This window comes from Helianthus annuus, chromosome 13 (genome assembly GCF_002127325.2).
Source record: "Helianthus annuus cultivar XRQ/B chromosome 13, HanXRQr2.0-SUNRISE, whole genome shotgun sequence".
Classification (NCBI taxonomy): Eukaryota; Viridiplantae; Streptophyta; class Magnoliopsida; order Asterales; family Asteraceae; genus Helianthus; species Helianthus annuus.
The window spans coordinates 80,521,724-80,548,857 of record NC_035445.2 but is presented as its reverse complement, the minus strand read 5'-3'; the positions used below and the strand labels follow the sequence as shown (position 1 = coordinate 80,548,857).

Sequence of the window (27,134 nt, the reverse complement as noted above, 5' to 3'; positions counted from 1 at the left end):
AATAAGTTAAGGTGTTTATAATGAAAGAAAGTTTATGGCTTGAACTTCCGCTGCGACTTTTAGTCAAATACGTATTAGGGTCTTACACCAATAATCAAATCAATATAAAGCACTGCATAAGTGACATCTAATATAAAGTAACAATTGTTCACGTGAGGCAAAAGTGAACCCATTAATGTTGAGCAGAGAGCAATTAAAAGACCTATGGTTATCATATACATGTGAAAAAAAATATTATTCATAGGAAACAAACAAAACATTTGTAGACCTATAAATAAGACGTGAGAAAAATAATTAAATGAACTTATGTACTTACTCGGCCAATTGAATACCATAGCTAGCAAATGCAGAAGACGTAGGGGTGTCGGGATCCATTGCTTTATCAGGTACTAAACCAACAATAACCACCGACCAACTTGTACCTCTGAAGAACCATGATACTTGAGCTGAAAAAAGGAGAGTAAATTAGACCTCATAACCCAATATTTAAAGAATGCCCTAATATATTAAAAAAAAGTGTGAATTTACAGGTGGTGATGGAAGAACCCGGCTAACTTCACATGTAGGTGAAAGGTAAATTACACACAAAAAATCACTTTTAAGTACCACTTAATGAACATAAATCAAACAAAAAATATTATTAGTTTTGTGAATCTATCTCTTTGGCTAGAGAATTGGTTGTTTAAGCGGCAAAATGATTTATATGGAAACTCACTCAATTCTCAATCACAGTTATAAATCTTCTCCAATACGTTTCATTCAATTTTGAAACCACTGATATGATTTTCATATAGAAACTGCAATCAGTCATCAATTACTTGAAAATCTTCTACAAAACTATGAATATGTTTCCAATTTTATCGCGTATAAACAGTTTATTATGTTTAATTGGAGAATTCAAATGTGAATTGTGTATGCATACCTGATGATCTTTCGCAAAATCGGCGGAGAAAATACATATGAACCTGGAACCAATGAACAATGTGTTAACATACGGATCAAATATAATATATATAATACAACCAATAATTACTTGCACAAACATTGTATAAACAGATTCAAAATAAAATTACCGAACATAAAATATTCATTGTATTTCCCATTCTAAAAAAACCCTGCTTTGAATCAAAACTTTAATGCAATGGAACTCCGATTTCACAATTCTAAATTAGAGTCATAAAAAATATTTGTTTCAAATCAAAACATCCTAACCTTTAACATTGTACCGACATTCATCATAATCGTAGCAAGAACCACCACCACCACCGTCATCTCTATTATCATCAGCCATCACCACCAGTTACGGAGGAAACCCTAGCTGACCAGAATCCTTTGAGAGAAGAATCGACAACGTGAAATATATAATCAGATCTAGGGTTTTTGTATATGAGATGAAAGATGAAAACCCCAGCAATAGTTGATCGCCGTTATAGAAGTGAGAAATCCGGTGAGTTACTTTCTGGAATGTAGATGATTCTTAACATTTAGGGTTTTTTGATTTGAAATAGAAACCAATTCATAATTTTGGCAAGATTAATTGATTGGAAAGAGAAAAGCATTTAATATGTATTCAAAAGAAATTGCAAAGAAAGGAGAATGAAGGAAATGAAATTGGCGCACAAAATGAATTATCAGCCTTTAGAGCATGTCCACATCATCAAAATGATTGGCTAAGATTAAACCTTGTGGCCTAAGAGAATTCATTTAGTATAATAGATAGATATGTAGAGAGAATGAGTAGTTAAAAATTAAAATAGCGGTTATGAAGTGATAGTTTTTGGGTTTCTTATTGAGAACAGGGGCGGACCTAGGTTATAGCTTGGGTGGGCGGGCGCACCCCTTGAAAAGAAAATTTTAGTGTATTTTATAAGCAAAAATCCCGACCGCACCCCTTAAAATGTTGGTTAAAACCCACGTTCGACATCCAGTAAATACTTTCTGAGTCCGCCACTGATTGAGAAAGATATTGGTGTTTATAAAAATGAGTATTTTTCTGAAGTGATAGCTAACGAAACATGTATCTAGGTGTTTTTTAGGTTTTCTATGTAAATATTTGCCAGGGGCGGACCTACCCTTTTGCCAGGGTAGGCGGCCGCGCCCGTTGAAAAAAAAATTAGTGTATATTTTCGCAAAAAACCAGACCGCACCCCTTGAAAATATAGTTGAAGACCTCATCCGCACCCACAACAAATAATTTCTGGGTCCGCCACTGATATTTGCATCCATGATAAATATCCGCCACTTATATTTGCATCCATGATAAATATAATCACAATACGACTGTTATTCATATTTTCTATTAACATTTTTCTTAAATTTTAAAGTACTTTATATCCCTATATATTTTATTGATAAAAACGAACAAAAATATGAATAAATCAACAATTAAGATGGTAGACATCATTACATCAATTGATATACGAAGTTAATTCTTTTGAAGATCAGAAAATAAGAACTTGTGACTAAAGTTAAAAGGGTTAGAACTCACTGTGGCTGCAGTGCATTTAATTGGGCTTCAACTAAATCAGTTAAGCTTATTAAAATTGGGGCCCAAAAGAAAAAGCAAAATATATTTTGTTTTCATTTTTTTATAATATATAATAATTCATCCAATCATTTCGGAAATATTGAAGCTTCAAAATATATGTCACAGTTTTCATTTTTATAATATATAATTCATCCAATCATTTCGGAAATATTGAAGCTTCAAAATATATGTCACATTAACTCTATAGTTCATTAGATTTCGTCTAAAAAAACCGCTCATGTGTAACAATATCAGAATACCTACCACTATAAAATTGAATCTTATCCCATAGAGTAAAAAGGAACCTCTTGTTGTAGGTTTTCTCCTTCGGCCTTCTACAGTTCTACCAGCCATCACAAACGAGAGGTTTTTTTTTTTCTCCGGAGCAAATTTTTCAACTTTTTCTTCCTGAAACATACATAACATAAACATCATGGATTATTTACATATGTTATTGTCCGAAAATATATGATGTCACTCGAATGTCAGATACATATAACTTGATAAAAACAATCTTTATTGTCACACTTATCTTACCTATCAAAATCTGCCACCGACTAAGTGTATTAAATATTAAACTAAAGGAATAATTGTGTTGTTGAGATCTCCAAGTAATTAAGGTTTGAAAGTCGATGAAGAAACGTGTTGTGTTGAATGGTCATGAAGAAGAAGTCCTTCACAACTTTGTATTTTTTATTTCCCAAGCTTTAGACACGCCAATATCTATAAATATTTATACAAACCATCCTTATAGTTTTCTATTATTTCACTTACATTCTTTACTTTTGTCTTCTCAATAACCTAAAATTGTGAACCCATGATTTTCTTCAACCATTTTGTTAACACCATGGGAGGATCTAAGTCGGGTTCCGAGGGGACTTTCACCTTTTGTTTTTTCGTTTCGTAGAGTACATTTTACCGAAATTTTCCAAAATTCTAAAAGTATCAACCCCCCCTCCACCACCATTTTTTCTCCGACCTCCCTATTTAAAAGTTCAAGATCCGCCATTGGTTAACATCAAACAACTTAATTGTTTTTCATTTTCAATTTTAGTTTTAGACTATTTGTTTTTTTTTTTATGATAAATTAAAGACTTGGAAACATAAGTTATAAAGATTAAAAACCAATGAGTGTGTTAAGGTCAAACGTTTACGCTCTATACATCCTACCCCTTAGGTTCAAAACAACTTATGAGTGGTGTTGGATCCATAGTTGTCAAAAGTGCAAGGCGTACTCAAGGCCTAAATTAGCTTTAGACCTTGGTACAAGGCACTTAATAAGCAGGGTCCTGAGATAAACAAATCGCTTATCACAAACATACAATTTTTGGCGGTTTTAGATATGTTTTGGAACAGTTCCACTGGAACGTGGTTCCAGGACATTTTTAAATCTTTCAACTAAGAATTTGCAAGAAATTGCCTGAATTTTCAAGAGTTGCCTGGAATCTCCCGGAAACTAGTCGGGAGCTTGCAAGAAGTTGGCCGTAGCACATGGATGGCAATGCCTCGCGTCGCCTGAGAGCCTAAGCGCGCACCCGAAGGGCTTTTGACCACATAGGTTGGATCTAAGATTTACAAATGCCAAAACGGTAAACCACATTATACATTGAGGGCAGGGGCACAACTTAAGAGGGGCCGGGGGACGCCTGACCCCCCGAACTTTTCGCTCAGTAGTGTTATATATGTAGTTTTCGTATAGAAATTTTTGGGTATATACGTTTTCGACCCCAGGTTCTATAGAATTTTTTAGGTATATCCGTTTTCGACCCCTGTCTTCGTTGTCAAGATTCGCAACTGATTGAGGGGGTGAAAATAATATTATTGAGGGAAGAAAACACAACTTTCTTAACACATCCACTTTCTTTCTCCCTTTGTATTATTATTATTCACCTTTTTGTTTTCTAACACTTTCGAAAAAGCCCATTTTTGTCCCATTAATCTTGTTTCATGCTGCACTACGTTAACGCTAAGCCATCTCAAAATTCAATCTTGCAAGTCATAAACAAAGATTTAATCATCATCATCATCATCATCATCAACAATCGCTTTTGTTTCCCGTTAACTGATTCCGTCAATCCATTGCCTTTATCTTCCTTTAACACCAATCATTCAAACATTCTGTTTATATTATCATTCAACACCACCATCGACTTCAATTCAATTCAATTCAATCACCCAAATGAAACATCATCATTAAGATGAGCTTTGTGGGTAGCTTGTTGGGAATTACAGGGTTTGCTATTGGAATTCCTGTTGGTGTTTCATTGGGTTTTCTTGTTTTTGGACATACAGAGTCTACAGATGTCAAGGTGACTGATTTGTTCATAAACTGTTGTTTAGTTTTTTGAAATAATAATAAACTTTTATTAGTGTTTATGTATGTATGGTGGGTGAGGTTTAATCATGTCTTGTGTGGCTTTTTGTAATTTGTATGATTAATGAATGTTAGAACATGATCATGATTATATTAACTTGTAGTTTTGTTAAGATGTGTGTTAGGTGTTTGATAAAATGTCTCAGTGAAAATTGCTGTCTAAGCAGAAGATTACTTTTGCTCATTAAAATTCAACATTTTTCATCTTATTATAATATTGTACCATGTTTATAATATTGTATTGACATATTCAATTAGAGGTTTCTTAACTTGCACTTGCAGAGTCCAGTCGTTAGGCCGATCGGAGATTTTGATAAAGATTCGTTGATTGATATTCTACCGGAGCTTCCACTATGGATAAAGCACCCCGACTATGAACGAGTGAGCACTAAATTCAAGCATTTTTAAATCTTACTCATCACATCGTTATTAATTTCATTATTATTTTTTAATAAAAAGCAAAATGATTTCTTTATGATTATGCAGGTCGATTGGTTGAACGATGTAATTCGTGATATGTGGCCTTACCTTGATAAGGTGACACAAATTTTGGACACGTTATGAAACTTTTTTCGCTTTGTTAGGTACATGAACTTAACCTGTCTCACATTCATTTTATTCTTGTATAGGCGATATGTGGTATGATCAAAAGCATGTGTGAACCAATATTTTCTGAATACATTGGTACGTATTTTATACGATCCATTGATTTTGAACGCCTTACATTTGGAAGTCTTCCTCCTATAATTCAAGGTATGTTCACTAATCATTAGTCCCCATAGGTAGAGGATCCTGTACATTAATCCAGAAGTGTGAGAAGTGTGTTATAACACTATATATAACACTATATAACACCATATAAACACCGTATAACACTATGTAACACTATATAACAAATATAACACTATATTTTGTCTGATAGCATGTCTATGATAGATGTATAGTGTTATATATTGTTATATAGTGTTACATAGTGTTATATGGTGTTACATTGTGTTATACGGTGTTTATATGGTGTTATATAGTGTTATATATAGTGTTATAATACACTTCTCACACTTCTGAATTAATGTACACTATCCCTACCCAGTCCCCATATTAAGTTTAATCAGAAACTTTGCATAACGATTATAGGTTGCTATTTTTTTTAACTTTGAAGGTATAAAGGTACATGAAATGAATGAGGACAATCTCGTCTTTGATCTAGCGGCTAAATGGGCTGGAAATCCCAACATAATTCTCGTTCTAAACGTTCTCTATCTACCAATCAAAGTTCAGTTAATAGATATGCAAATAAGTGCATCGGTTCGGGTAACACTGAAACCATTTGTGCCAACATTCCCGTGCTTTTCTAATATTTTCGTCTCTTTATTAGACAAGGTAGGTATTGTTTCATTGGAATAAGTAATGTATTTTTAAATAGTGACATTTGGATGAATTGTTTGTTGTTTATATGTTTAGCCAGACGTAGATTTCGGGTTGAAAGTAATGGGGGGTGATCTAATGGCAATCCCGGGACTCTATCAGTTCATTCAGGTGCTCCATTTTTTTGTTAATTGAATAGTAAAGTTTAGAGTAAACTTTCGTTTGCTCCCTGTCGTTTGGTCACTTTAACGGTTTTGCCCCAAACCTTTAAAAATAGCCATTTTACTCCCTGATCTACGAAGGCCTTCATGATTTTGCTCCCCGCCCCTAAACGTCATCCATTTTAACAGTTAAAGCCTGTTACGTGCAAAACACCTGCATATCATAAAGAAGTCCAAAACAAGGCCAAATCAAACCTGCATAATATAAACAAGACCAAAATAAACTGCATAACATAAAAAAGACATAATTGTTCCTCAGGTGTTTTGCACGTGACAGGCTTTAACTGTTAAAATGGATGACGTTTAGTGGCGGGGAGCAAAATCATGAAAGCCTTCATAGACCAGGGAGTAAAATGGCTATTTTGAAAGGTTTGGGGCAGAACCGTTAAAGTGACCAAACCACAGGGAGCAAAATGGATATTTACTCTAAAGTTTATTGACTAAATCAGCGTAAATATTGGTTTGATGGCAGAACATAATCAAGAAATATGTTGCTAGTCTTTATCTATGGCCTCAGTCTCTAGAAATACCGGTTCTTGATGCTTCCACGTAAGCTCTAATAAGATTTTCATTAATACATCATTAACTTAAACATGGATCAAGAAAATCTATATATAAACATTTGGTAATCATGATCTTGGTATAGTGGAGCAGCGAACAAACCGGTGGGTATACTGCACGTGAAAGTTGTACGCGCAAGTGACCTTTTGAAGATGGATTTACTCGGGTCTTCTGATCCATATGTTAAGCTCAAGCTTAGTGGAGGGAGGATTATTCCTTCTAAGAAAACTTCCGTAAAACCTAAAAATTTGAACCCCGAGTGGAACGAAGAATTCAAACTTACTGTAAACGATCACATGTCTCAAGTTCTTGAATTACATGTATTCGACTGGGAAAAGGTGAGTTTATTATTCCATGATCAAACATAGTACTTTCCGAGATTAAAAGAGTAAAATGCCATTTTCGTCCCTGAGGTTTAGCTAGTTTTGTGACTTTCGTCCAAAGGTTTGTTTTTCTGCATCTGGATCCAAAATGTTTGAAATCTTGTTGTTTTCGTCCGGCTCGTTAACTCCATCCATTTTCTCCGTTAAGTCAGGGGTATTTCTGTTTTTTTTTTAAACTTAAAGGGCAATTCGATCTTTTTCACTTTATGTAAAAAGACTGAATACCTCTGAAAAAGATTAAATTGCCCTTTAAGTTAACAAAAAGATGGAAATACCCCTGACTTAACGGAGAAAAATGGAAGGAGTTAACGAGGCGGATGAAAAGGGCAAGATTTCAAACCTTTTGGATCCAGATGCGGAAAAACAAAGCTTTGGACGAAAGTCGCAAAACTGGCCAAACCTCATAGACGAAAATGGCTTTTTACTCAAGAGTAAAATTTAAAGTTGCATATCAACATTATTTGCATCTAAATGTCTTTTTTGCATGATTTTGCTTCTAGGTTGGGCTTCATGACAAATTAGGAATGCAAGTTATCCCATTGATGGTGCTAAAACCGAACGAAAAGAAGGAGTTGACTATTGGTTTAGTCAAAAATCTAGATTCCAATGATCCCCGGAACAGGAAGCCAAGAGGGAGTATAACGGTGGAATTAACGTTTGTTCCTTTTGTGGACGACACCGCGAGTCTCAACGGGCCTATTGACCTCTATATGAGGAAACAAACGGTTTCTAAAAAACTCAGGAGCTCATTTGTTAACCGAGCAGGATTACTTACAGTGACAATAATCAGTGCAAAAAGCGTCGAAGGGAAACACCACAACAACCCTTTCGCTTTAGTCGTTTTCAAAGGAGATAAACGTAAAACAAAGGTGATTTCACTAGTTTACACTTGTAGATAACTAGATACCATGGAATCAGTAGTTTGACTGTTGACTTGGTTGACTTTTTACGACAGATACTGAAGAAAACTCGGGATCCAAGTTGGAATGAAGAATTTCAGTTTATGTTAGATGAAGCTCCTTTTGAGGACGTTATTCATATCGAAGTAATAAGCAAGCGAAAGCATAAGCTTGGATTTGGATCTTCAAAGGTAAACCATAACTTTCAAGAACAAATGTTGAGATGATTTATTTGTTATTTTTTTTAAGAAATAATGTTATAATATGCAGGAAGCTTTGGGGCATGTTGATATTAATCTAGTGGATGTTGTTTATAATAGTCGTATTAACGAGAAGTACCATCTTATTAACTCGCGAAATGGGATGATACATGTTGATATAAAATGGAATGCTACATGATGTACAGTTGCAGATTTGGTTATACATATGAGTTCATTCTTGAAAGCTTTGTGAAAGGCTGCACAGAGATTTGTTGGCTATATTATGATGTAAAAAAAACATTGTTTTTGAAGTACAGATTATGAATTCAAAAGGTGCTAAAAATCATTTTGTTTTAGATAGTTTTCATAGTTATTTGTTTATGTAATCTTAAAGGATTTATCCCATATAATTAAAAAGGTTCTTTCTATTAAGTTGTTTCTTAAGATGTTCCATTTAGAAATACTTTTTCTTTTTCAAAGGGGAACCTAGATATCAAGCTTTTAGCTTTAAAGACTATCTTAAGTTTAACTAGACTTCTTTTAGATTTTTTAATAATAAGGTTGTAGGGTGTGGGAAGAGGGTCAGGAAGCCTACGTGGCGTCGGTACCAATGGGGAACACCGCCCCCTCCATCGGGGTTCGGTGAAATTGGGAGGATTCCCCCGTCCTCCTCGATTGATCTTTGATGAAATTGATGAAATGTATGGTTGAGATTGGAGGGAAAATGAGGTCGGGGGAAGGGGAACACCATCCCCCTTTACGGGGATGACGACATAGAGGATGGGAGAGCACACCTGATAGCCTAACACAAAAATACTTTTAAAGAAGCAAAATAGTAAAATATAGCAGTAATGTTAGCACACCACGAAAATAACGAAGTTTTAGCACATGTATTCGGGTTGAGTTTAAATAAACAGGTTATCCCGTTAGCTAGTTTAAAATTATATGAAAAAAGAATACAATTTTAAATTCAACGTGTAAACCCTTTGATGACTTGTTTAAGTTGTTTACAACTTTATAACGATCCTTTTAGTCTTTTATACCCTTAAATCTATTCACAACTTGATATCGACCTATTTATAACTAGTTGACCCTTTTATATAAACGGATTATCTTATTGTGTTCGAGTTAAACTGTAACAACTATATTCAGGTTAAGATTATGTTTTTTACAAGAAAAATTAGTAAATCTTATAACACTTTATATACAATGTTAAAGAAAGGAAGATTTAATAGTGTCATCTTGATAAAATGCACCTAACTAATGGATGAATGCCAAAGACTACTAAGGTATGACTTAGGGGAGGAGGGGTGGTCACTAGTGATGGATTTCTATCACTCCCACTATCCAATCAAATCATGCCATGTCATCACCCAATATTCTATCACTAGTGATAGAAATGTAGGGGGTGGTATTACTAGTCATGGGATTTCAATGTACAAGTATTAATACCCAATGTACAAGTAATACACGTTCATTTGATCAAGTTCAACGCGTTATACATTCAACGAGTTATTCCTATAACTCGTGATAAACATGGAGGCGGCGGTGTTCCACGAGTGATACTATTGTATCACGGTAAATAACGTATCCGCCTCGTGTGCCCTTATAGGTAGCCTAGTTTTGGGTTAAGGTTGGAATTAATATACGATTGTGATAACATCTGCATGGGTTGTTTTATAATGCTATAAATGTCTATGTAGTATATGTTCACCCCGTGGCTATTTGGTAGTTTTATTTCACTATGGTACTCGCTTTTTCTGCTTGTATCACGTCTGTTTGTTCGTATGCTTTTGTTTTTGAGTCATGGGTCTTTCTGGAAGCAGTCTTTCTACTCCCATGTATAGAGTTAAAGTTTGCCTACATCTCACATTCCCCTAACCCTTCCACTAGCTCTGCTATTAGTGGGATATATTGGGTACGGTTGTTGTTGTAGTTTTAACTTATATTTTCTATATATTTTTTTTTTAGTTTTTACTTATATTCTCCTAATTTATTTAAATTATTATGTACTTTTTCGTTGTTACGGTTCGATGCTTAAAGCTAGGTGGCATTATTCCATATATAAAGAAGCAACTTTGTAGTGCATCATGAGTTGTACATTGTGCTTTGGGCATTTTCCAAAAAAAAAACCCTGGATTTTTTAGTTTTAACCCAAAGGTTTTTACCTTTTGCAGTTTTAACCCTACATAATTTGTTTTTTAAAATTTAACCCAAAACTTTTCATTATTTGCAATTTAACTTCACAACTTTTGTCACTTATACTTTTCATCTTTCGCAAATTTTCGTTTTACGTATAGTTCTAAATTTTTCGAGTTAATACGACGCAACGTGCATGTGTGGTTCAACGTTTTTACCTCTATTTTCCTATGTTTGAAAGGTTCGTCGCAACACGCATACCCTACGTTGAGTCAGTGTTGGTGGTTGATGACGGTTGTGTGATATTAGTACTATTTGACACCGTTTTACATCCCGCTGCAACGCGGGGTGTGCTTTGGGGGTTTTCAAAGAAAAATGGTTATGCATATGGTTGTCGTAACGTTGGCTTTGGGGGTTTTCCAAAAAAAATTATTTTTTTTACTTCACCCAAAAGTATTTCATAAATTACTTTTAACCCAAAATTATTTGTTTTTTTTTTTTACTTTTAACCCAAAACTTTTTATCTTTTGCAATCTATCTTTGCAACTTTTTTTACTTTCAACTTTGGTCCTTTATGGTTTTCATTTTTCGCAAATTTTTCGCTTTATGCTCCGTTCTAAATTTTGTGACTTAACGCATCGCAACGTGCGTCTTTGGTTTAACGTTTTTTACTTTTCGTTCTAAATTTTGCGAATTGTGGGTGAACGTTTTTACATCGTCTATTTTTTCCCGTTTCACAGGTTTAACATAACGTGCGGGTCCTAGATCGACTTAGTTATAACTAAAGAATCGCAATTCTAGTTTTGACTTATATTTCAACTATAATATTTTGGGTCTCTCGCCGGTTTTAGTGTGTGATACAGACATCAACCCTACGATTCGATTATATGTCATGAAACATTTTATTTTGCTTGCCAACTTTAAAACAAAAACACATTCTTTTGAAATCGTTCTAAAACCCTAGCCCCCCAAACACTCGTCGCCTTCACACCTCCATTCTTTCTCCCCCAAATCACTAACACAATGTCTTCAATAATCTCTTTACCAAAATCCCAAATCTTGAACCACAACTTCTTCTCAAATCTTGCAAGAATCACAGGTTCCCAACAACATGCCTTCAAATCCCTCCACTTTTCCACCTCATCAGACACCCCTTTACCCGAACCCGAAACACCCATTTCACCCCACGACCCGGATCCCCTCCCGACCCAAAACCCACAACCCGACAAGCTCAACAATCTTGGACCAAGAACCCCAAGAGGTAAGCATCGGAACCCTGAAAAAATAGAAGATATTATTTGTAGAATGATGGCTAATAGGGCTTGGACCACTCGATTACAGAACTCAATCAGAAGTTTAGTTCCTGTGTTTGATCATAATCTTGTTTATAATGTGTTACATGGTGCTAGAAACCCTGATCATGCTTTGCAGTTCTTTCGCTGGGTTGAGCGGTCCGGTTTGTTTAAACACGACCGCGAAACGCATTATAAGATTATCGATATATTGGGTAAGGCTGCTAAGTTGAATCATGCTAGGTGCATTTTGTTAGATATGCCGAAAAAAGGGATCAAATGGGATGAGGATTTGTTTATCGTTTTGATCGATAGTTACGGGAAATCGGGTATCGTTCAAGAGAGTGTGAAGATTTTTAGGAGTATGGAGGAATTGGGTGTGGCGAGAACGATAAAGTCGTATGATGTTTTGTTTAAGGTTATTATGAGACGAGGGAGGTATATGATGGCGAAACGGTATTTTAATAAGATGTTGAGTGAAGGGATAAACCCGAGTCGACATACGTACAATGTTTTGATTTGGGGGTTTTTTCTTTCGTCGAGGGTTTCGACTGCGAATAGGTTTTTTGAAGATATGAAAAGTCGAGAGATTTCGCCGGATGTTGTTACGTATAATACGATGATTAACGGGTTTAATCGGGTGAAAAAGATAGACGAGTGTGAGAGGTTGTTTGTTGAAATGAAAGGAAAGAATATCGAACCGACAGTTATCACTTACACGACAATGATTAAAGGGTATGTTAATGTTGGTAGAGTTGATGACGGGTTAAAGTTGTTTCAAGAAATGAAAGGTTTCGGTATGAAACCGAATGATTTCACGTATTCGGCTTTATTACCTGGGCTTTGTGATGCTGATAAAATGGCTGATGCAAATGCGATCGTGAAGGAAATGGTGCACCGTCATATCGCCCCGAAGGACAATTCCGTCTTTTTACAGTTGATTTCTGGTCAATGTAAGGCGGGTAATCTTGAAGCAGCTGCGGATGTGCTTAAGTTCATGATGCGATTAAACGTCACTCCTGAAGCTGGACATTACGGTGTTATAATCGAAAATCTTTGCAAAAACGGCGTTTACGATGAGGCTGTTAAGTTATTAGATCAACTTATAGAAAACGGAGCCGTGTTGAACACTACAGGTAAGTTGGGGCTTGAATCAACTGCATATAACCCAATGATCGAATATCTATGTAACAACGGTATGACTAATAAAGCCGAAACGTTATTCCGCCAGTTGATGAAATTAGGTGTTTTGGATCCGGTTGGATTTAATAGCTTAATACAGGGCCATTCAACCGAAGGCTCACCCGATTCGGGTTTCGAAATTTTAAAAATCATGTTGAGGAAAAACGTCCCGTGCGAAGAAGCTTCTTACAAGTCGCTAATCGAGAGTTACTTGAAGAAAAACGAGCCAGCTGATGCTAAAGCCGCATTCGATTGCATGATCGAAACCGGACATAACCCGGATTCATCTCTTTACGGGTCGGTAATGGGAAGTTTATTCGAAGACGGAAGGGTACAAACCGCGAGTCGGGTGATGAAAATCATGATCGAAAAGGGTTTAAAAGAGCACAAGGATTTGGTTTCGAAAATCTTGGAAGCGCTTTTATTAAGGGGTCATGTTGAGGAAGCGTTAGGAAGAATTGACTTGATGATGAATGTCGGGTTTGACCCTGATTTTGACCATTTGTTATCGGTTGTATGTGAAAAAGGAAAGACGATTGCTGCTGTGAAGCTGTTGGATTATGTTTTGGAGCGAGATTATACCGTAGACTTCTCGAGTTACGATAAGGTTTTGGATGCTTTATTAGCTGCGGGAAAGACGCTTAACGCATACTCGATTTTATATAAAATTAAAGAAAAAGGGGGCGTTACGGATAAAAGCAGCAGTGAGGAGTTGATCAAGATTCTTAACGAACAGGGGAACACAAAACAGGCCGATATTCTATCTAGAATGATCAACGGGACAGCTGGCAAGAAAGGGAAGAAACAAGCATCCGTTGCAGCTTAATGGAACGTGAGTCGATTTATAGTGTCTTTTTTTCTGTTCCCCATAATAATATTTACTTTTAATTCAGGTTTTAGAACTATCTAATAGAACATATTGTTTTTTTATTTGATCTTCGTTAAGACGGAGACTTTTGTGTTTTCGTTATGCACCCGAAAACCAGTTTTGCATTGTTTGTGTTTCTTACGCTTCAAATCAATGTCATTTACTAACAGTTTTTGAATTTCATTGTTGAAAATAGTGCTAGAACATAAATTTACAGAAAATAAGGATTTTGAAGTTTAGTTGAGGAGAACATATAGATTATTTATTCAAGTTGTGTTTTGGAAGTATGTTATGTATTTGGGTTTATCTTAGTGTAGCTATTTGCCTAGTTGAGAAAAACATCTGCTGTGACAGCCTCTCTTTTGGCTCATTTACGAGTTGTTTGGGACCGCGTTTTAAAATTCTAGATCTGGTTATCGCGTATTGATACATGAATAAACGCTAGTGTTTGTGATTGTTTATTTCAACTATTTGATTATTTGTAGACCTGGCAAAGTAAACCCACGCATCTATTTTTGGGCGGATTCTAAAACCTGATGGGTTATATTGGGTTAGCTATTATTCTTAAAGGGGTTAGAATGTGTCTGGAAGTTTGGCTAATTGTAAGCTTAGGTCACGTTGGCGGGCCACAATGGGTATGTGAACACGGTGACAGTGTCGCTGGATGGGTCGTTGTGTGCAAGTGGTGGAAAGGATGTAATATATGTTGTGCGATTTGTCTGAGGGAAAAATGCGAATTCTTATTCATACTTTGTGTTTTAGTCCGAATAGGTGTTGGTTGTGTGCTGCTACTGAGGGGAGTGTTAAGATTTGGGATATGGAGAATGAGATGGTTGTTGAAGCTGCTGCTCGCTCAAACTAAGGTTATGTTTTGTTTAGGTTGTTTGTGGTTTTATTTGGTTTTGTTTGTATTTGAATGTGTTAAATGCTGGTTCTTATGATGATAGTGAGTTGGAAATACTTGAATTTAGATTATTATGATTTATAGTACCAGTTTAGATGTTTTTATTTTTATATTTTTTAATTTTTAATTTTTAAATTTTTTCCATTTTTTTATATTTTTTTAGAAGGTTTTATGAAATAGAATACACTTTGGAGATGTGTTTGCTCCGTTAATATTTAAGTTTGTTTATATAACTCATTTGACCTGCTAGAGATAAACCATAACCCAACCCACCCGTATTTAATTAGGTAAATGTTACATATTTTGACTGGCAATCCATGCCCTGTTTTGTTTGCATGGCGCTATGCAGAGTGGAGTTATTTTTTTGATTTTTTGTTTTTGTTTTTGTTTTTTTTTTTAATTTTTGATTTTTTTTTAATTTTTTTCTGATTTTTTTGATTTATATTTTTAGCCTATCATACCTATATTGCATAAGACAAGATAAAGCATGTTTAAGAAAGCATACACTATGCAATCTTACACATTTAAAAAAATAACTAAAATTAGGCGGCTAGGCTCCATTTCCTCCTCTTGGTATATAAAATATACAACTATGTTATAGATATGAGGTATAAAATATACAACAATATTATAGACATGAGGTATAAAGTAATTAAAACGAGTCGTATACATGTTTCATACTTGTGTTAATCACGTCGTCTTTGACCTATTAAACACAATAAGACATGTTTTTTGCGAGCCATGTGTATTTCAATAAGCAACAGATACACACTTTTAATGAACAAATAGCCCCCTTGTACCCTTTTAGTGCATATGCAAATTGGATCGAGGCCATCCATTGGGTCAACATCCTAAGTTACATTGTCGTTTTGGCGTTTGACATGATCATGTTTATAAAATTCGCGGCTTGTCATCTATGATAAGGGTATTTTGGATATTTCACCGTTTGGCATGATCATATTTTTAAAATTCACAGCTTGTCATCTTGGATAAGGGTATTTTCGATATTTCACACGAGAAATTGCATTAGTGAAGGGGGTATTAAGGGAAGAAGTTATGAAGAGCTTGAGAAATCTACATCTCTATCAGCCCTGTTGGCCATTTGATTGTTTTTTGACAGTTGTGGGATTGATTGCATACTCCCCTTTTTTTGTCTCCATTTAGTGATTTACAAACAATGCGATGTGGCTTTAACACAGCCCATCATTTGCTTCTTAGATATTTTGTAGAGCATAAAAATCTTTAACCTGATTTATTTTGTTATAGAAAGCATATATTGCAATATCTGGATAACTAAGAATAACTAATAAATTTTGATTTTTTCAAAAAACTTAACAAGTAAAATAATTCAATGAGACATTTTAGTGAAAAAGATTAATTGTACTTCAAGGGTAAGGTTATTGTACAAATTGGTTTTAACGTGCTAAACGTGAAGTGAATAATTTTTTTCTAGTTCAAGTCAGATATGTATTTTTAGTTCTAAAACCTCAAAAAAAATTATATAATTACTCTACTAGAGAAACTATACACAAAAATATCTTTTTCGTTTTTTTCAAACTAAAAAACATGTTTACGTAGAGGGGAAAAAATTAAAAGAATAAAAATTAAAAGAATCTTTCATCACTTCTCACCTTTTACATATTAAGATTCATTTGTATTTGATCTTTACCCTAATATTCAACCATCATTATGTTGCAGGTAAAATATTTAATTACTATTTATTTACTGTTTTTATTGATGATAGCTCTGATAATAAAAATGACAATACTGTCATTATTAAAAGTAAATAAAGGCAGGTAAAACACAATTTCATCGATCTACAGCCAACGCAAACACATCCTATAGACCATTCAATGCCTTACCCTACTAACCTCCCCTCACTCCTCTCCATCAATTTAAGGTTTCCTTTAGAAATTTGAATTTTAATTCCACATTAATTGTGTGATTGTGTAATGTAAGACTATTGATTTGAACAGGCTTAGACCGTGGGGTGTGGGGCGGTGGTTGCCAAGCAACGCTGGCTAGACCACACCGGGTTAGCGTTGGCCATGGCGTTGCCCCGCTGGCCCGGGGGGGGGGGGGACATGGCTGGCTTTGGTTGGCTGGTCCAATATAGCCGTTGGGACTAGCCGTTGCCAAACGGCTACTTTAATTGAAAAAAAATTACATATTAAACCAATATAAATACCCACCAATTTTTAACATTTTTTACCAGTTCTCTACTTCTTCTACCGTATCTCTTTATTTTTTATAAAATCAACCTACAACATCCTACAATTTGACGTGTGTGTTGATTTGAACATGCTTAACTAGGATTTAAGATTCATGCTTTAGTTCCGTCGGTGAGAATTCAAATACATAACAATGTGACGTGTGTGTTGGTTAGTGGTGTTAAAGAAACCCGGCTTGGGGGCCATTCTGTTTTATAAATCGACCCATTTCACACAAAAAAGGTTTGGACCTGATCTAACCCAATAGTTCATAGGCTCATTCCCTGAAAGCGGTTTGGACCTGACCGATTTGAAAAACATCTAAAAACCGGTTTTTATGTCCCTAACCGGTTTGAAGCCCACCCCAATCGATTAAATAGGCTCACACATTTTCTCACCTAAACCAGTGTATAACTCGAACCGGTTTTTTACATACCTATTTTTTGTTCACCAATCCAGTTTAGTTTATAACCTGATCCGGCTTTTTTTAACTGGATTTGTAGACCTTTAGGGTTGGTATAGGTTTGTGTTCGTTCTAATTGTTTGTGGTTTTGTCTTGTTTTTATTTATTTATTTAAAGATCTAAGTTAAATCAGGATATAGGATTTAGATTGTTAAATTAGGTGGCTATAGTGTTTGATATGTATGTGTATGTTTCATTTTCATGTATGTGAAGATAACGAATATTGAAATTTTATCAGCTAACTATTATAGAAGATACGCTGTTGATATCCGATTGTTGGTCACATATGCCATGAGTTTTAGCCCCAATTGATAGGAATGATGTCTAATACGTGGAAAGAGTTAGACATGCAACTATTGAGTTGCTCAAGTCTATACATTTAACAGTTTTTCTATGTAACTTGAAACATATAATTGAAATACTTATCTTTGTGATTTCTCTTGTATTAAACTCCTCCGCTTTATTTTATATGAATGTGTAATGAGTAAATGACAAATAATTTATACTTGTTCGTATATTAAACGATATCGGTTGTTTTTGTCACAAGCCCATTGCGACTAGGGATGGGTTTTTTTTTCTCAAATACCTGTATCCGTACCAATTTTAGGTCTTCGATACATGTATCGGTACCTAGTTTTATTGATTTCGGTATTGGTATGGGTACTGGTACCGAATTTTATATAGATCTTTAAAAGTTTTTTATATTATGTTTTATTTCGTATTATGGTATTTATGGTACCCGCATCGGTTTTACGTATTTGGTACTCGTATCGTATTCGTACCAATTTTACCTATTTAGTACTCGTATTGTATTGTATTGGTACTTGTGCCGATTTTATCTGTTTAGTACTTGTACGAGTGCTCAAAAAATAAAATAAAAACAAAGTGGTACCAAAGCGGGTACCGTACTGAAATGCATGTACCCGTACCGTACCAATAAATTCGGTACGGTATTTGGTACCCACTTTTGTTCAAATTCGATACCAGTATTTTTGGTACCGGTACGGGTACGGATACTGGCCAATCCCATCCCTAATTGCAACTACCCCGTTGCTGCCCGATCGCCCCTTTCAATCACCCACCAGCCATCCCCAACCCACTAGGTGTAAAGACTGGCTCAACCTAACGATCGTCATTGGAACCATCTCATCGTTGATGTCGGCCCTACCACCACCGACAGTGGCAGTAGTAAAGACAGAGGTGGCAACAATAGTGGTGACGATGACCGTGAGGTGGTATCGACGAAAATGGTGGTGGGAGGTGGCCAATGGCCAATGGAGGGGGTGGAGGCAACGGGTGGCAGAAAAGACAATGGTGATCGAAGTGTAAGTGGTGTGGGAAGCGACATGGTGGGGGCAATGACAAGGGTGGACAATGTGATGACGATGAGTGATTGGAGATTGTAATTCTTTGATTAGATTTGTTTAGAGTTTGAAAGAAATATTAAACTTTTTTATACTGAATTAGTTGTAATTACTATTCATATGTCAACCAACACATATTATTAATAATAACATTTAGATTTTAATTCTAAGTAAACCAATCACATTTTCAAGATCATGACGTCACTGGGGAACAGTTTTGGTAAGTGGTTGGCCACTTTGGCTGCAACTTTTGACTTTTTTTTTTTTTTTGATTTAATAGTTATTTGTAGGTGATGCCAAATTACAATTTTATCACAGGTGTAAAATTACGATTTCGCCCTCGATTTAAAATAAAATTTTGCTTTTGCCCCTTGATTAAATTTACGATTTTGTCCTCAATTCAAAATAAAAATATGCTTTTCCCCTCAGCTAGAGTCCTGCCAAATTAAGATTTGGTTCCTAGTTTAAAATTACGATTTTGCCCCCAGCTAAAAATTACGAATTTGCCCGCAGCTAAAATTTTACGATTTTGCCCTCATTTCAAAATAAAAAAAAATGGTTTTGCCCTCAGTTCAAAATATTATTTTACCTCCATTTTAAAATTACGATTTTACCTCCACTAAAATTTGCAATCTTGCCATCGTTTTTTTTCCTTTGGCAAAACCATGGTAGTGTTTTATTTTACTTTTTTGTCTTAATTTTGTTTTTATTCATGCCAAACAGCTGCATAGCACTCGCTAATTGGTCCTGACAAATTATTGTTTTGCCCCCAACTCTAAGTTACACACTTGTCATCGTTTTAGTTAATTTTTTTTATCATAACTATGGTACTGTTTTTCTTTAATTGGTTAACTTGATGTGTCTTTTTTGATATCGTATTACAGGTCGCATGTATAACTAACCGACATAAAGGCGTACATGTTATTAACCTAAGAAATACTCGGTTTAGTGCCCCGCAAAGCGGGCGGCGCATAACTCTAGCTGCCTAACACTGGCTCATTAGTCTTGAAAAATTACAGTTTTGCACTGAGCTCAAAATTACGGTCTTATCATCGTTTTTTTTTTCATAACAAAATTATAGTAGTCTTTTTTTAATTGATTGAGGATTATTCGGTCATTGCCCCGTAACGCAAACAGAGCATCTACTACTAGTTATAAAATAAAACTCAAAATTTCAACTTCTTTGATGAACAATTCAAGTAACTAGACACAACATGCACAAACCCTAACCCCTAAATATCACAACAAACAAACTCATCCCATTGAGATAAGATACAACCGGGTCGGGTCACACTCACACTCACACCCACACCCCAAACCTCCCCTACATAAACCCCTATACACAATCCACCCCAAACCCTCATATCCCCTTGCCAAAAACCTTATCCTCTTTCAAACCCACAACCCAAAATGGCTTCTTCAACAACATCATCTCTTCAATTCCTAACCCTAGCTTCCTCTAAAACCCTATCTTCCATCTCTAACACCCCAACGCCCACTTCTCTGTTCTTCTCCCCTGCTTCCCTGAAGCCATTCCCAAAGCTTTTATCTTCAAACAAGCTCTTTGAACCCACCCCATCTTCTAGAATCATCCGTACTGTTGCTGTTTCTACTGGGTTGGAGGTCGATGAAGAGTTGTCTAGCGATGGTGATGATGAACAGGAACAGAGCTTCTCCCCTGATCTCAAGATTTTTGTGGGGAATTTGCCGTTTAGTGTTGATAGTGCTGCGCTTGCTGGCTTGTTTGAGAGTGCTGGAAATGTTGAGATGGTTGAGGTATTGTTAATCTTTCATACCTGAATTTGATTTGTTTTTGTTGATTTGACCTAATTTGGTGTGTTTTTATTGCATGTTTTGTGTTAATTTGACCAAATTTGTTGAATTTTCATTATATTTTTGTGTTAACTTTACCTAATTTGTGTTTTAATTGCATATTTTTGTGATAATATGACTTAATTTGATGTATTTTCATTGTAATTTTGTTAATTTGACTTAATTTGATGTATTTTCATTTCAATCTTGTGTTAATTTTATCTATCTTGATGCATTATCATTGCAGCTTTGTTAATTTGACTTAATTTGATGCATTTTTATTGCAAATTTTGTGTTAATTTGACCAAATATGATGTATTCTTATTGCAATTTTGTGATAATTTGATGATGTATTTCATTGCAGTTTTGTGCTAATTTGACCAAATTTGATGTATTTTCGTTGCAATTTTGTGTTAACTTGACCAAATTTGATGTATTTTCATTGCAATTTTGTGTTAATTTGACCAAATTTGATGTATTTTCATTGCAATTTTGTGTTAACTTGACCAAATTTGATGTATTTTCATTGCAATTTTGTGTTAATTTGACCAAATTTGATGTATTTATATTGCAATTTTGATCCTTTGATATATTTTCATTGCAATACTGTGTTAAATTAACCAAATTTGATGTGTTTTCATTGCAAATTTTGTGCTAATTTGACCTAATTTGATATATTTTCATTGCAATTTAGTGCTAATTTGACCAAATTTGGGTTTACTTCATGAATTAACATGAAGTAACAGAGAACATATTTCAATTAGCATGTGTACTGAAACAATTACTTTATACAGGTTATATACGACAAAGTTAGTGGAAGAAGCCGAGGTTTTGGCTTTGTCACAATGTCATCCGTCGAAGAAGTCGAGGAAGCTGTTCGTAAATTCAACGGCTACGTAAGTTTGCATCAAGCTCAAATAGTATACATAAAGTCGTAATATCACTTTCAAGATTGTTTAGGTTTCACATTTAAGTTTCGAACTTCGGAAACTTGCAGGAGCTTGACGGGAGAGCACTGCGGGTGAATTCAGGTCCTCCACCGCCACGTAGGGAGGAATCGTCGTTCGGTGGGCAGCGAGAAGGTCGTGGTGGCGGTGGGAGAAGTTTCGACAACACGAACCGGGTTTACGTCGGAAACCTAGCTTGGAGCGTCGATAATCTCGCTCTTGAAACCTTGTTTAGAGAGCAAGGAAATGTTTTGGACGCTAAGGTGGTTTACGATAGGGAGAGTGGTAGGTCTAGGGGATTCGGGTTTGTCACTTACAGTTCTGCCGATGAAGTCAACAGCGCGATCGACTCATTAAACGGCGTTGTAAGTAAATAATTCCCTTTGGTGTGCGCGCGCGTGTGTGTGTGTATATATATAAAACATGTTTTGAATAACGATTGTGGTGCAGGATCTTGATGGTAGAAATATCCGAGTTAGCGTTGCTGAAGCGCCACAAAGGCGTCAGTTTTAAACAGTTAAAAGGTGGGGTACGATCCGACTCATGAACGTATATAATGTTTTAAACGATCATTTTGATTTGGTGTTAATTGATTCTGTGAATATTTGTGACACAGGTGCAGCATGTTACAATTTAAAGAGGAAATGATGCTTATTGTGAAGCTGTGACTATTTTTTTATGTAACTTAAGGATTAGCAGGGCTCATAAGTGTCATTAAGTTTTGTAATGAATGCTTTTAAACTATATACTGATTTGTAATCGATCATTTTGGTGTATGCGAATTGCATCCGGTTGGATCTTTTGTGGGAAGAATGTTATGATGCTTTTAACAATGCATTTGATACCTATGTTTGGCAACAGATCGAATCGAATTGCAATCATATTCTTGTAAAACAATCTATATTAATGTTCTTAAAATTTCAAGAGAGGTGATTGAACTTGTTTTTTTGATGAAATGCCTGAAAGGACTTGTTTTTTTATACGCTCGCGACCTGTTTGATGAAATGCCTGAGAGGACTTGTTTTTTTTATACGCAAACGACCTGTTTGATGAAATGCCTGAGAGGACTTGTTCTTTTTATACCAAAGCGACCTGTTTGATGAAATGCCTGAGAGGACTATTGTTTTTTTTACGCACGCGGCCTGTTTGATGAAATGCCTAAGAGGACTCTTTGTTTGTTATACGCACGCAACCTGTTTGATGAAATGCCTAAGAGGACTCAGGTTTGCACCAAAAGTGAAAATGCACAAAATAACTGTGATTAGTCTCTTTCATGCAATCTTTTTAGAGTGAAATGATTCTTGGTTTGTATCTAATATTCTATAAATTCCTTTTCTTGTACCTTTTCTTGCTCATCTTTTGACAATGAAAAAGAAGAAATTCAACACAAACACATAGAAGACAAATATAAGAACATCAATTTTATTAATATAAATCTTCAGAAGCTGCCAGTTTTAGTAATATTCCCTTATCATGTCTTCATTTTGCCTATAAAAATGCCGGTTTTCGCTGTTTAATCATCGTCAGTTTAGAAAACTGCAGCATATCCAGGCGCGCAAAATGAACAATTCTAAACGATACGTCAGGTTGAGATGTTTACTTCTTCTGTACATGCTTCATGTCAGCATGTTCATATGATTTATATTTTTTTTTGACAAATTATATGTTTTTTTCCTACCAGATTTGATGCTGACGTGGAATCCGCTGAACTCGATACTTCATCATTAAAGAACGACGACTCTAAACTCGTGAAAAAGCTTTCGCGAGTGTTCTCAGAGGATTACGCGAAAACCAACCAAACTGTTCTTGATCCGCGAGGTGCAGCCATAAATCAATGGAACTATTTGTTTCTAATCGCAGCTCTGATCTCACTCGCAGTAGACCCGCTTTTCTTCTACTTGCCTGTGACCAAAGAGGGCATGTGTCTTGATGAGGACGTTAACCTCAAGATCACACTAACTGTCATCCGTACGATCGTCGATATCCTTTATGCGGTCAAGATTTTTGTTCGGTTCCGTACGGCTTATGTCGCACCTTCTTCCCGTTTGTTTGGAAGAGGAGAGTTGATTCTAGATTCTTCTAGTATTTCCGAGCGGTATCTGAGGGGTGAATTCTGGCTCGATTTCTTGGCCACGCTTCCGATTCCGCAAGTGATGTCATGGTTCCACATTGTCGATAAGTCGGAAATGATAAGTACTAAAACGAGCGTGTTATACTTCGTAATATTACAGTTCGTCTTGCGGCTTTATCTCACGTTTAGACTCGGGTCCCGTATATCAAAACAAGCCGGTCTAGTGGCTAATGTCGCGTGGGTCGGAGCTGCTTACAATCTAGTCCTGTTTATGTTGGCTGCTCATGTGATTGGAGCGATGTGGTATCTTTTAGCGATCGAGAGGCAAGGGATATGTTGGGTGGAAATGTGCGACAAAGAAACCGAATGCGATCATTGGTATTTTGCTTGTGTTAATGTAAATCTTCCTAGACGCGAAGCATGGTTTTCGACCAGTAATGTCTCAAGTACATGTGCTGATCCCGATAACTACCCGTACGGGCTTGTTGAAGATGCAGTTCGATACAGTATCGCGTCTGCTAATTTCTTTAAAAAGTACTCTTACTGTCTTTGGTGGGGCCTGAGAGGCTTAAGGTAACCTTAAACACATATATGGTTCATATAGGAAATATAGAAGTAACGCGTCTTGTTTTCGTTGTTTTGTGTTTTCTCAGTTCAGCAGGCCAAGAACTTCAAGCGAGTCCGTTTATAGCGGAAACGCACTTTTGCATACTCATCGGGATTACTGGATTGGTGCTCTTTGCTTTGCTCATTGGCAATATGCAAGTAAGTCGGATTTCGTTAAGAACATTATGGTTTGAGTTATAAACTTTATGTTGTTTTAAAAAACAGCAATATCTCGAGTCAAGAACTAAGCGACTGGAGGAGTATCGAGTGAAACGGATGGATACCGAGCAATGGATGCACCACAGACATCTGCCGCATGAATTGAGGGAACGTGTACGCAAACACGATCTGTACAAATGGATCACAACCCGAGGAGTCGATGAAGAAGAAATTCTTCGAGCGCTTCCACTTGATCTTAGAAGGGACATCAAGCGTTATGTATGCGCCGAGCTCGTTAGAAGGGTGAGTTTTGTTTTTTTTTTTATTACAACAATTTTTTTTATCTTGTTCTATGCTTTTGCCTCAATATGATTATGTAAATTCGTATAGGTTCCATTATTCGATCAAATGGATGAACGCACCGTGGATGCAATATGCGAAAGACTAAGACCCGTGATCTCAACAGCCGGAACTTGTCTAGTACGAGAAGGTGACCCCACTAATGAAATGTTGTTTATCATGCGCGGACACCTAGATTCCTACACTACTGGTGGGGGCCGATCTGGGTTCTTGAACCAGTGTGAGATCGGCCCAGGAGACTTTTGTGGTGAGGAGTTGTTGACGTGGGCACTGGACCCACGGCCAAGTGTCATTATTCCATCATCCACACGTACAGTCACTGCCATTTCTGAGGTGGAAGCTTTTGCTCTCACCTCAGAAGATTTAAGATTTGTAGCCACACAATTTCGTAAGCTTCACAACAAGAAACTTAGACACACGTTCAGGGTGCACTCGCACCAATGGCGAACGTGGGCTGCTTGTTTCATACAAGCAGCGTGGAAGCGGTACAAAAGGCGAAAAGAGGCCGGACTTATTAGGGCTAACACTCATACCACCAAGAACAAGTCAACTAGAAAGGAACTCGGTTTATCAATATTGGCAACGAGTTTAAGAAGAGGGCAAGGATATGATGATGGTGACGATATCATTCGGAGCCCCATACCTCCAAAACCGAAGGATCCCGAGTTCCTTGATGATGATGATAATACCTAAAAGGATGGATTAAGTTTCATAAGTTTGATTGAATAATACATTTGTTGAACTTATTTTCTTATAAAAAAGTATTACTCACATATATTTATATATTATTATTTGATATGCAAACACAATTGCACTAACCAAACATAGAAAAAGGCAAAAAGAAAGTTAAAAAGCAAGCATCCAACTCATCGTATCCAGATAACTTCGATCGAAAATCACTCTAGCAGTCTGCACTCTTAAATGAAGCTGGGATTTTCGAACATACAAAGCAGAATGTCGTTAGCCTTGCCGCATGATCGGAATTGTTCCTGTAATCTGATGTTGGAATAAGTAACTATACTTGACCGGAAAACTAGTATGTGAGATAGAGAATAACAAGGGATTTGCATAATCTCATTTGTGTGACGTCACGAGCATATATAGTCCATGTTGATACATGTCATTATCAAAGCTGGGATGGGTCCCTTTTCGGCATAACTGTTTCCTGGTAGATCTTCCCGCAGTCCGATTGGTGGTCACGTAACATGCATTCCATAGGGCTTGTCACATAGGTAGAGAATGAGTGGCCTGACAAAATCCGAATTATCAAAAGTAAAATAAGTTATTATGACTAGTCTAACTTGTGTGTTTATATCTAAAATATTATAGAAAAAAGTTTATAAATAATCCAAAAGGGAAAAAAGTTAAATTTGTATCTATTTTGACTTGTATATAATCTATACTATATAATAAAAGAAACCTGTTTTGAGATACTTATCATTCTCTCATTTAATTGATTAAAATTATTAATAATACTAAAAATAATAATATTTAATCCAAATTAATACAAATTCTTATTATTAATAATTAATAATATTTAATCAAATCTAAAATCTAATATAATAATATAAAATGCCGACATTTTAATTTAAAGAATCTTAACCCACTATAGAATTTTTCTTCTTAATTTTCTACTTCAAATTCGGTTTTTGTTGAGAAGGTATGTTTTTTTCTCTCAATGTTTTTCATCGCAAATGAGATTATTAATTCTTTCAATGAATTTTTTTAACATTGTTTATTTATTACATGTAATATAAATCGTAGAACACGAATATCTATTATTTAAAGAGTTTGCAGATAGAAATTGGTGATTTTCTATCCAATAGTGTGTTTAAATCAAATAGTGTGTTTAAATCAACTGGTGATGTTTAGGAGATAATAGAAGTAAATATATATTTTTTTAATTTAGTTGGTTATATGTTGATTAAATAATCTATATCTATATACTATATAATAAAAGAAACCTGTTTTGAGACACTTGTCATTCTTTCATTTAATTGATTAAAATTATTAATAATACTAAAAATAATAATATTTAATCTAAATTAATACAAACTAGTTTTTTTATATCGCGCGTTGCGGCGAAACCGAGCAAATGATAATGTAAAACAAACGTGATTTGAAAATAAAGCATGTTGTTTAGAAAGTCAAACCATTAGGACGATTTAGTTTATCATCGTACCGTTTTATGATACCAAATAAATACTTTATTTTGAGTATAACCTCG

The 27,134-nt window shown here is 35.6% G+C and overlaps 4 protein-coding genes across 7 annotated transcripts; all 4 read left to right on the top strand.

Moving 5' to 3' along the window:
- The first annotated feature begins 4,437 nt into the window (after positions 1-4,437).
- Positions 4,438-8,962, top strand: LOC110898339 (synaptotagmin-3). Of its 2 annotated transcripts, none has more exons than XM_035982005.1 (11): positions 4,438-4,836; positions 5,160-5,282; positions 5,388-5,438; positions 5,531-5,654; positions 6,061-6,281; positions 6,363-6,437; positions 6,960-7,036; positions 7,134-7,386; positions 7,932-8,300; positions 8,387-8,521; positions 8,601-8,962. In XM_035982005.1, exons 1-11 carry the CDS (start codon positions 4,726-4,728, stop codon positions 8,727-8,729), a joined length of 1,668 nt encoding a protein of 555 aa, XP_035837898.1. In that variant the 5' UTR covers positions 4,438-4,725; the 3' UTR covers positions 8,730-8,962. The 2 variants fall into 2 exon arrangements, with proteins under 2 accessions (XP_035837898.1, XP_022000804.1); XM_022145112.2 differs by having other exon boundaries at positions 5,184-5,282; positions 8,601-8,886.
- A 2,618-nt stretch (positions 8,963-11,580) lies between these two features.
- LOC110898338 (pentatricopeptide repeat-containing protein At2g37230-like) lies at positions 11,581-14,969 on the top strand. Of its 2 annotated transcripts, none has more exons than XM_022145110.2 (2): positions 11,581-13,975; positions 14,774-14,969. In XM_022145110.2, exon 1 carries the CDS (start codon positions 11,693-11,695, stop codon positions 13,967-13,969), a length of 2,277 nt encoding a protein of 758 aa, XP_022000802.1. In that variant the 5' UTR covers positions 11,581-11,692; the 3' UTR covers positions 13,970-13,975; positions 14,774-14,969. The 2 variants fall into 2 exon arrangements, with proteins under 2 accessions (XP_022000802.1, XP_022000803.1); XM_022145111.2 differs by lacking the exon at positions 14,774-14,969 and adding an exon at positions 14,497-14,725.
- A 5,255-nt stretch (positions 14,970-20,224) lies between these two features.
- Positions 20,225-22,592, top strand: LOC110898337 (29 kDa ribonucleoprotein A, chloroplastic). Of its 2 annotated transcripts, none has more exons than XM_022145108.2 (5): positions 20,225-20,728; positions 21,559-21,660; positions 21,762-22,076; positions 22,162-22,235; positions 22,328-22,592. In XM_022145108.2, exons 1-4 carry the CDS (start codon positions 20,363-20,365, stop codon positions 22,222-22,224), a joined length of 846 nt encoding a protein of 281 aa, XP_022000800.1. In that variant the 5' UTR covers positions 20,225-20,362; the 3' UTR covers positions 22,225-22,235; positions 22,328-22,592. The 2 variants fall into 2 exon arrangements, with proteins under 2 accessions (XP_022000800.1, XP_022000801.1); XM_022145109.2 differs by having other exon boundaries at positions 20,295-20,728; positions 22,162-22,240.
- Positions 22,593-22,724: 132 nt separating this feature from the next.
- On the top strand, positions 22,725-25,711 carry LOC110901126 (protein CNGC15b). The gene is made up of 5 exons (XM_022147975.2): positions 22,725-23,297; positions 23,393-24,355; positions 24,436-24,547; positions 24,614-24,850; positions 24,938-25,711. The coding sequence occupies exons 1-5, from the start codon at positions 23,272-23,274 to the stop codon at positions 25,598-25,600; spliced, it is 2,001 nt and encodes a 666-aa protein (XP_022003667.1). The 5' UTR covers positions 22,725-23,271; the 3' UTR covers positions 25,601-25,711.
- Positions 25,712-27,134: the final 1,423 nt, after the last annotated feature.

Bases quoted from the DNA above. Each gene is read 5' to 3' on its own strand.
- LOC110898339 (XM_035982005.1), top strand. From the start codon at position 4,726: ATGAGCTTTGTGGGTAGCTTGTTGGGAATTACAGGGTTTGCTATTGGA. The intron at 6,282-6,362 runs GTAGGTATTGTT...TTATATGTTTAG, and splicing joins TCGTCTCTTTATTAGACAAG to CCAGACGTAGATTTCGGGTT. The intron at 8,522-8,600 runs GTAAACCATAAC...TATAATATGCAG, and splicing joins TTGGATTTGGATCTTCAAAG to GAAGCTTTGGGGCATGTTGA.
- LOC110898338 (XM_022145110.2), top strand. From the start codon at position 11,693: ATGTCTTCAATAATCTCTTTACCAAAATCCCAAATCTTGAACCACAAC.
- LOC110898337 (XM_022145108.2), top strand. From the start codon at position 20,363: ATGGCTTCTTCAACAACATCATCTCTTCAATTCCTAACCCTAGCTTCC. The intron at 20,729-21,558 runs GTATTGTTAATC...TACTTTATACAG, and splicing joins GAAATGTTGAGATGGTTGAG to GTTATATACGACAAAGTTAG. The intron at 21,661-21,761 runs GTAAGTTTGCAT...GGAAACTTGCAG, and splicing joins TTCGTAAATTCAACGGCTAC to GAGCTTGACGGGAGAGCACT.
- LOC110901126 (XM_022147975.2), top strand. From the start codon at position 23,272: ATGAACAATTCTAAACGATACGTCAG. The intron at 24,356-24,435 runs GTAACCTTAAAC...GTGTTTTCTCAG, and splicing joins TGGGGCCTGAGAGGCTTAAG to TTCAGCAGGCCAAGAACTTC. The intron at 24,548-24,613 runs GTAAGTCGGATT...TTTAAAAAACAG, and splicing joins TGCTCATTGGCAATATGCAA to CAATATCTCGAGTCAAGAAC.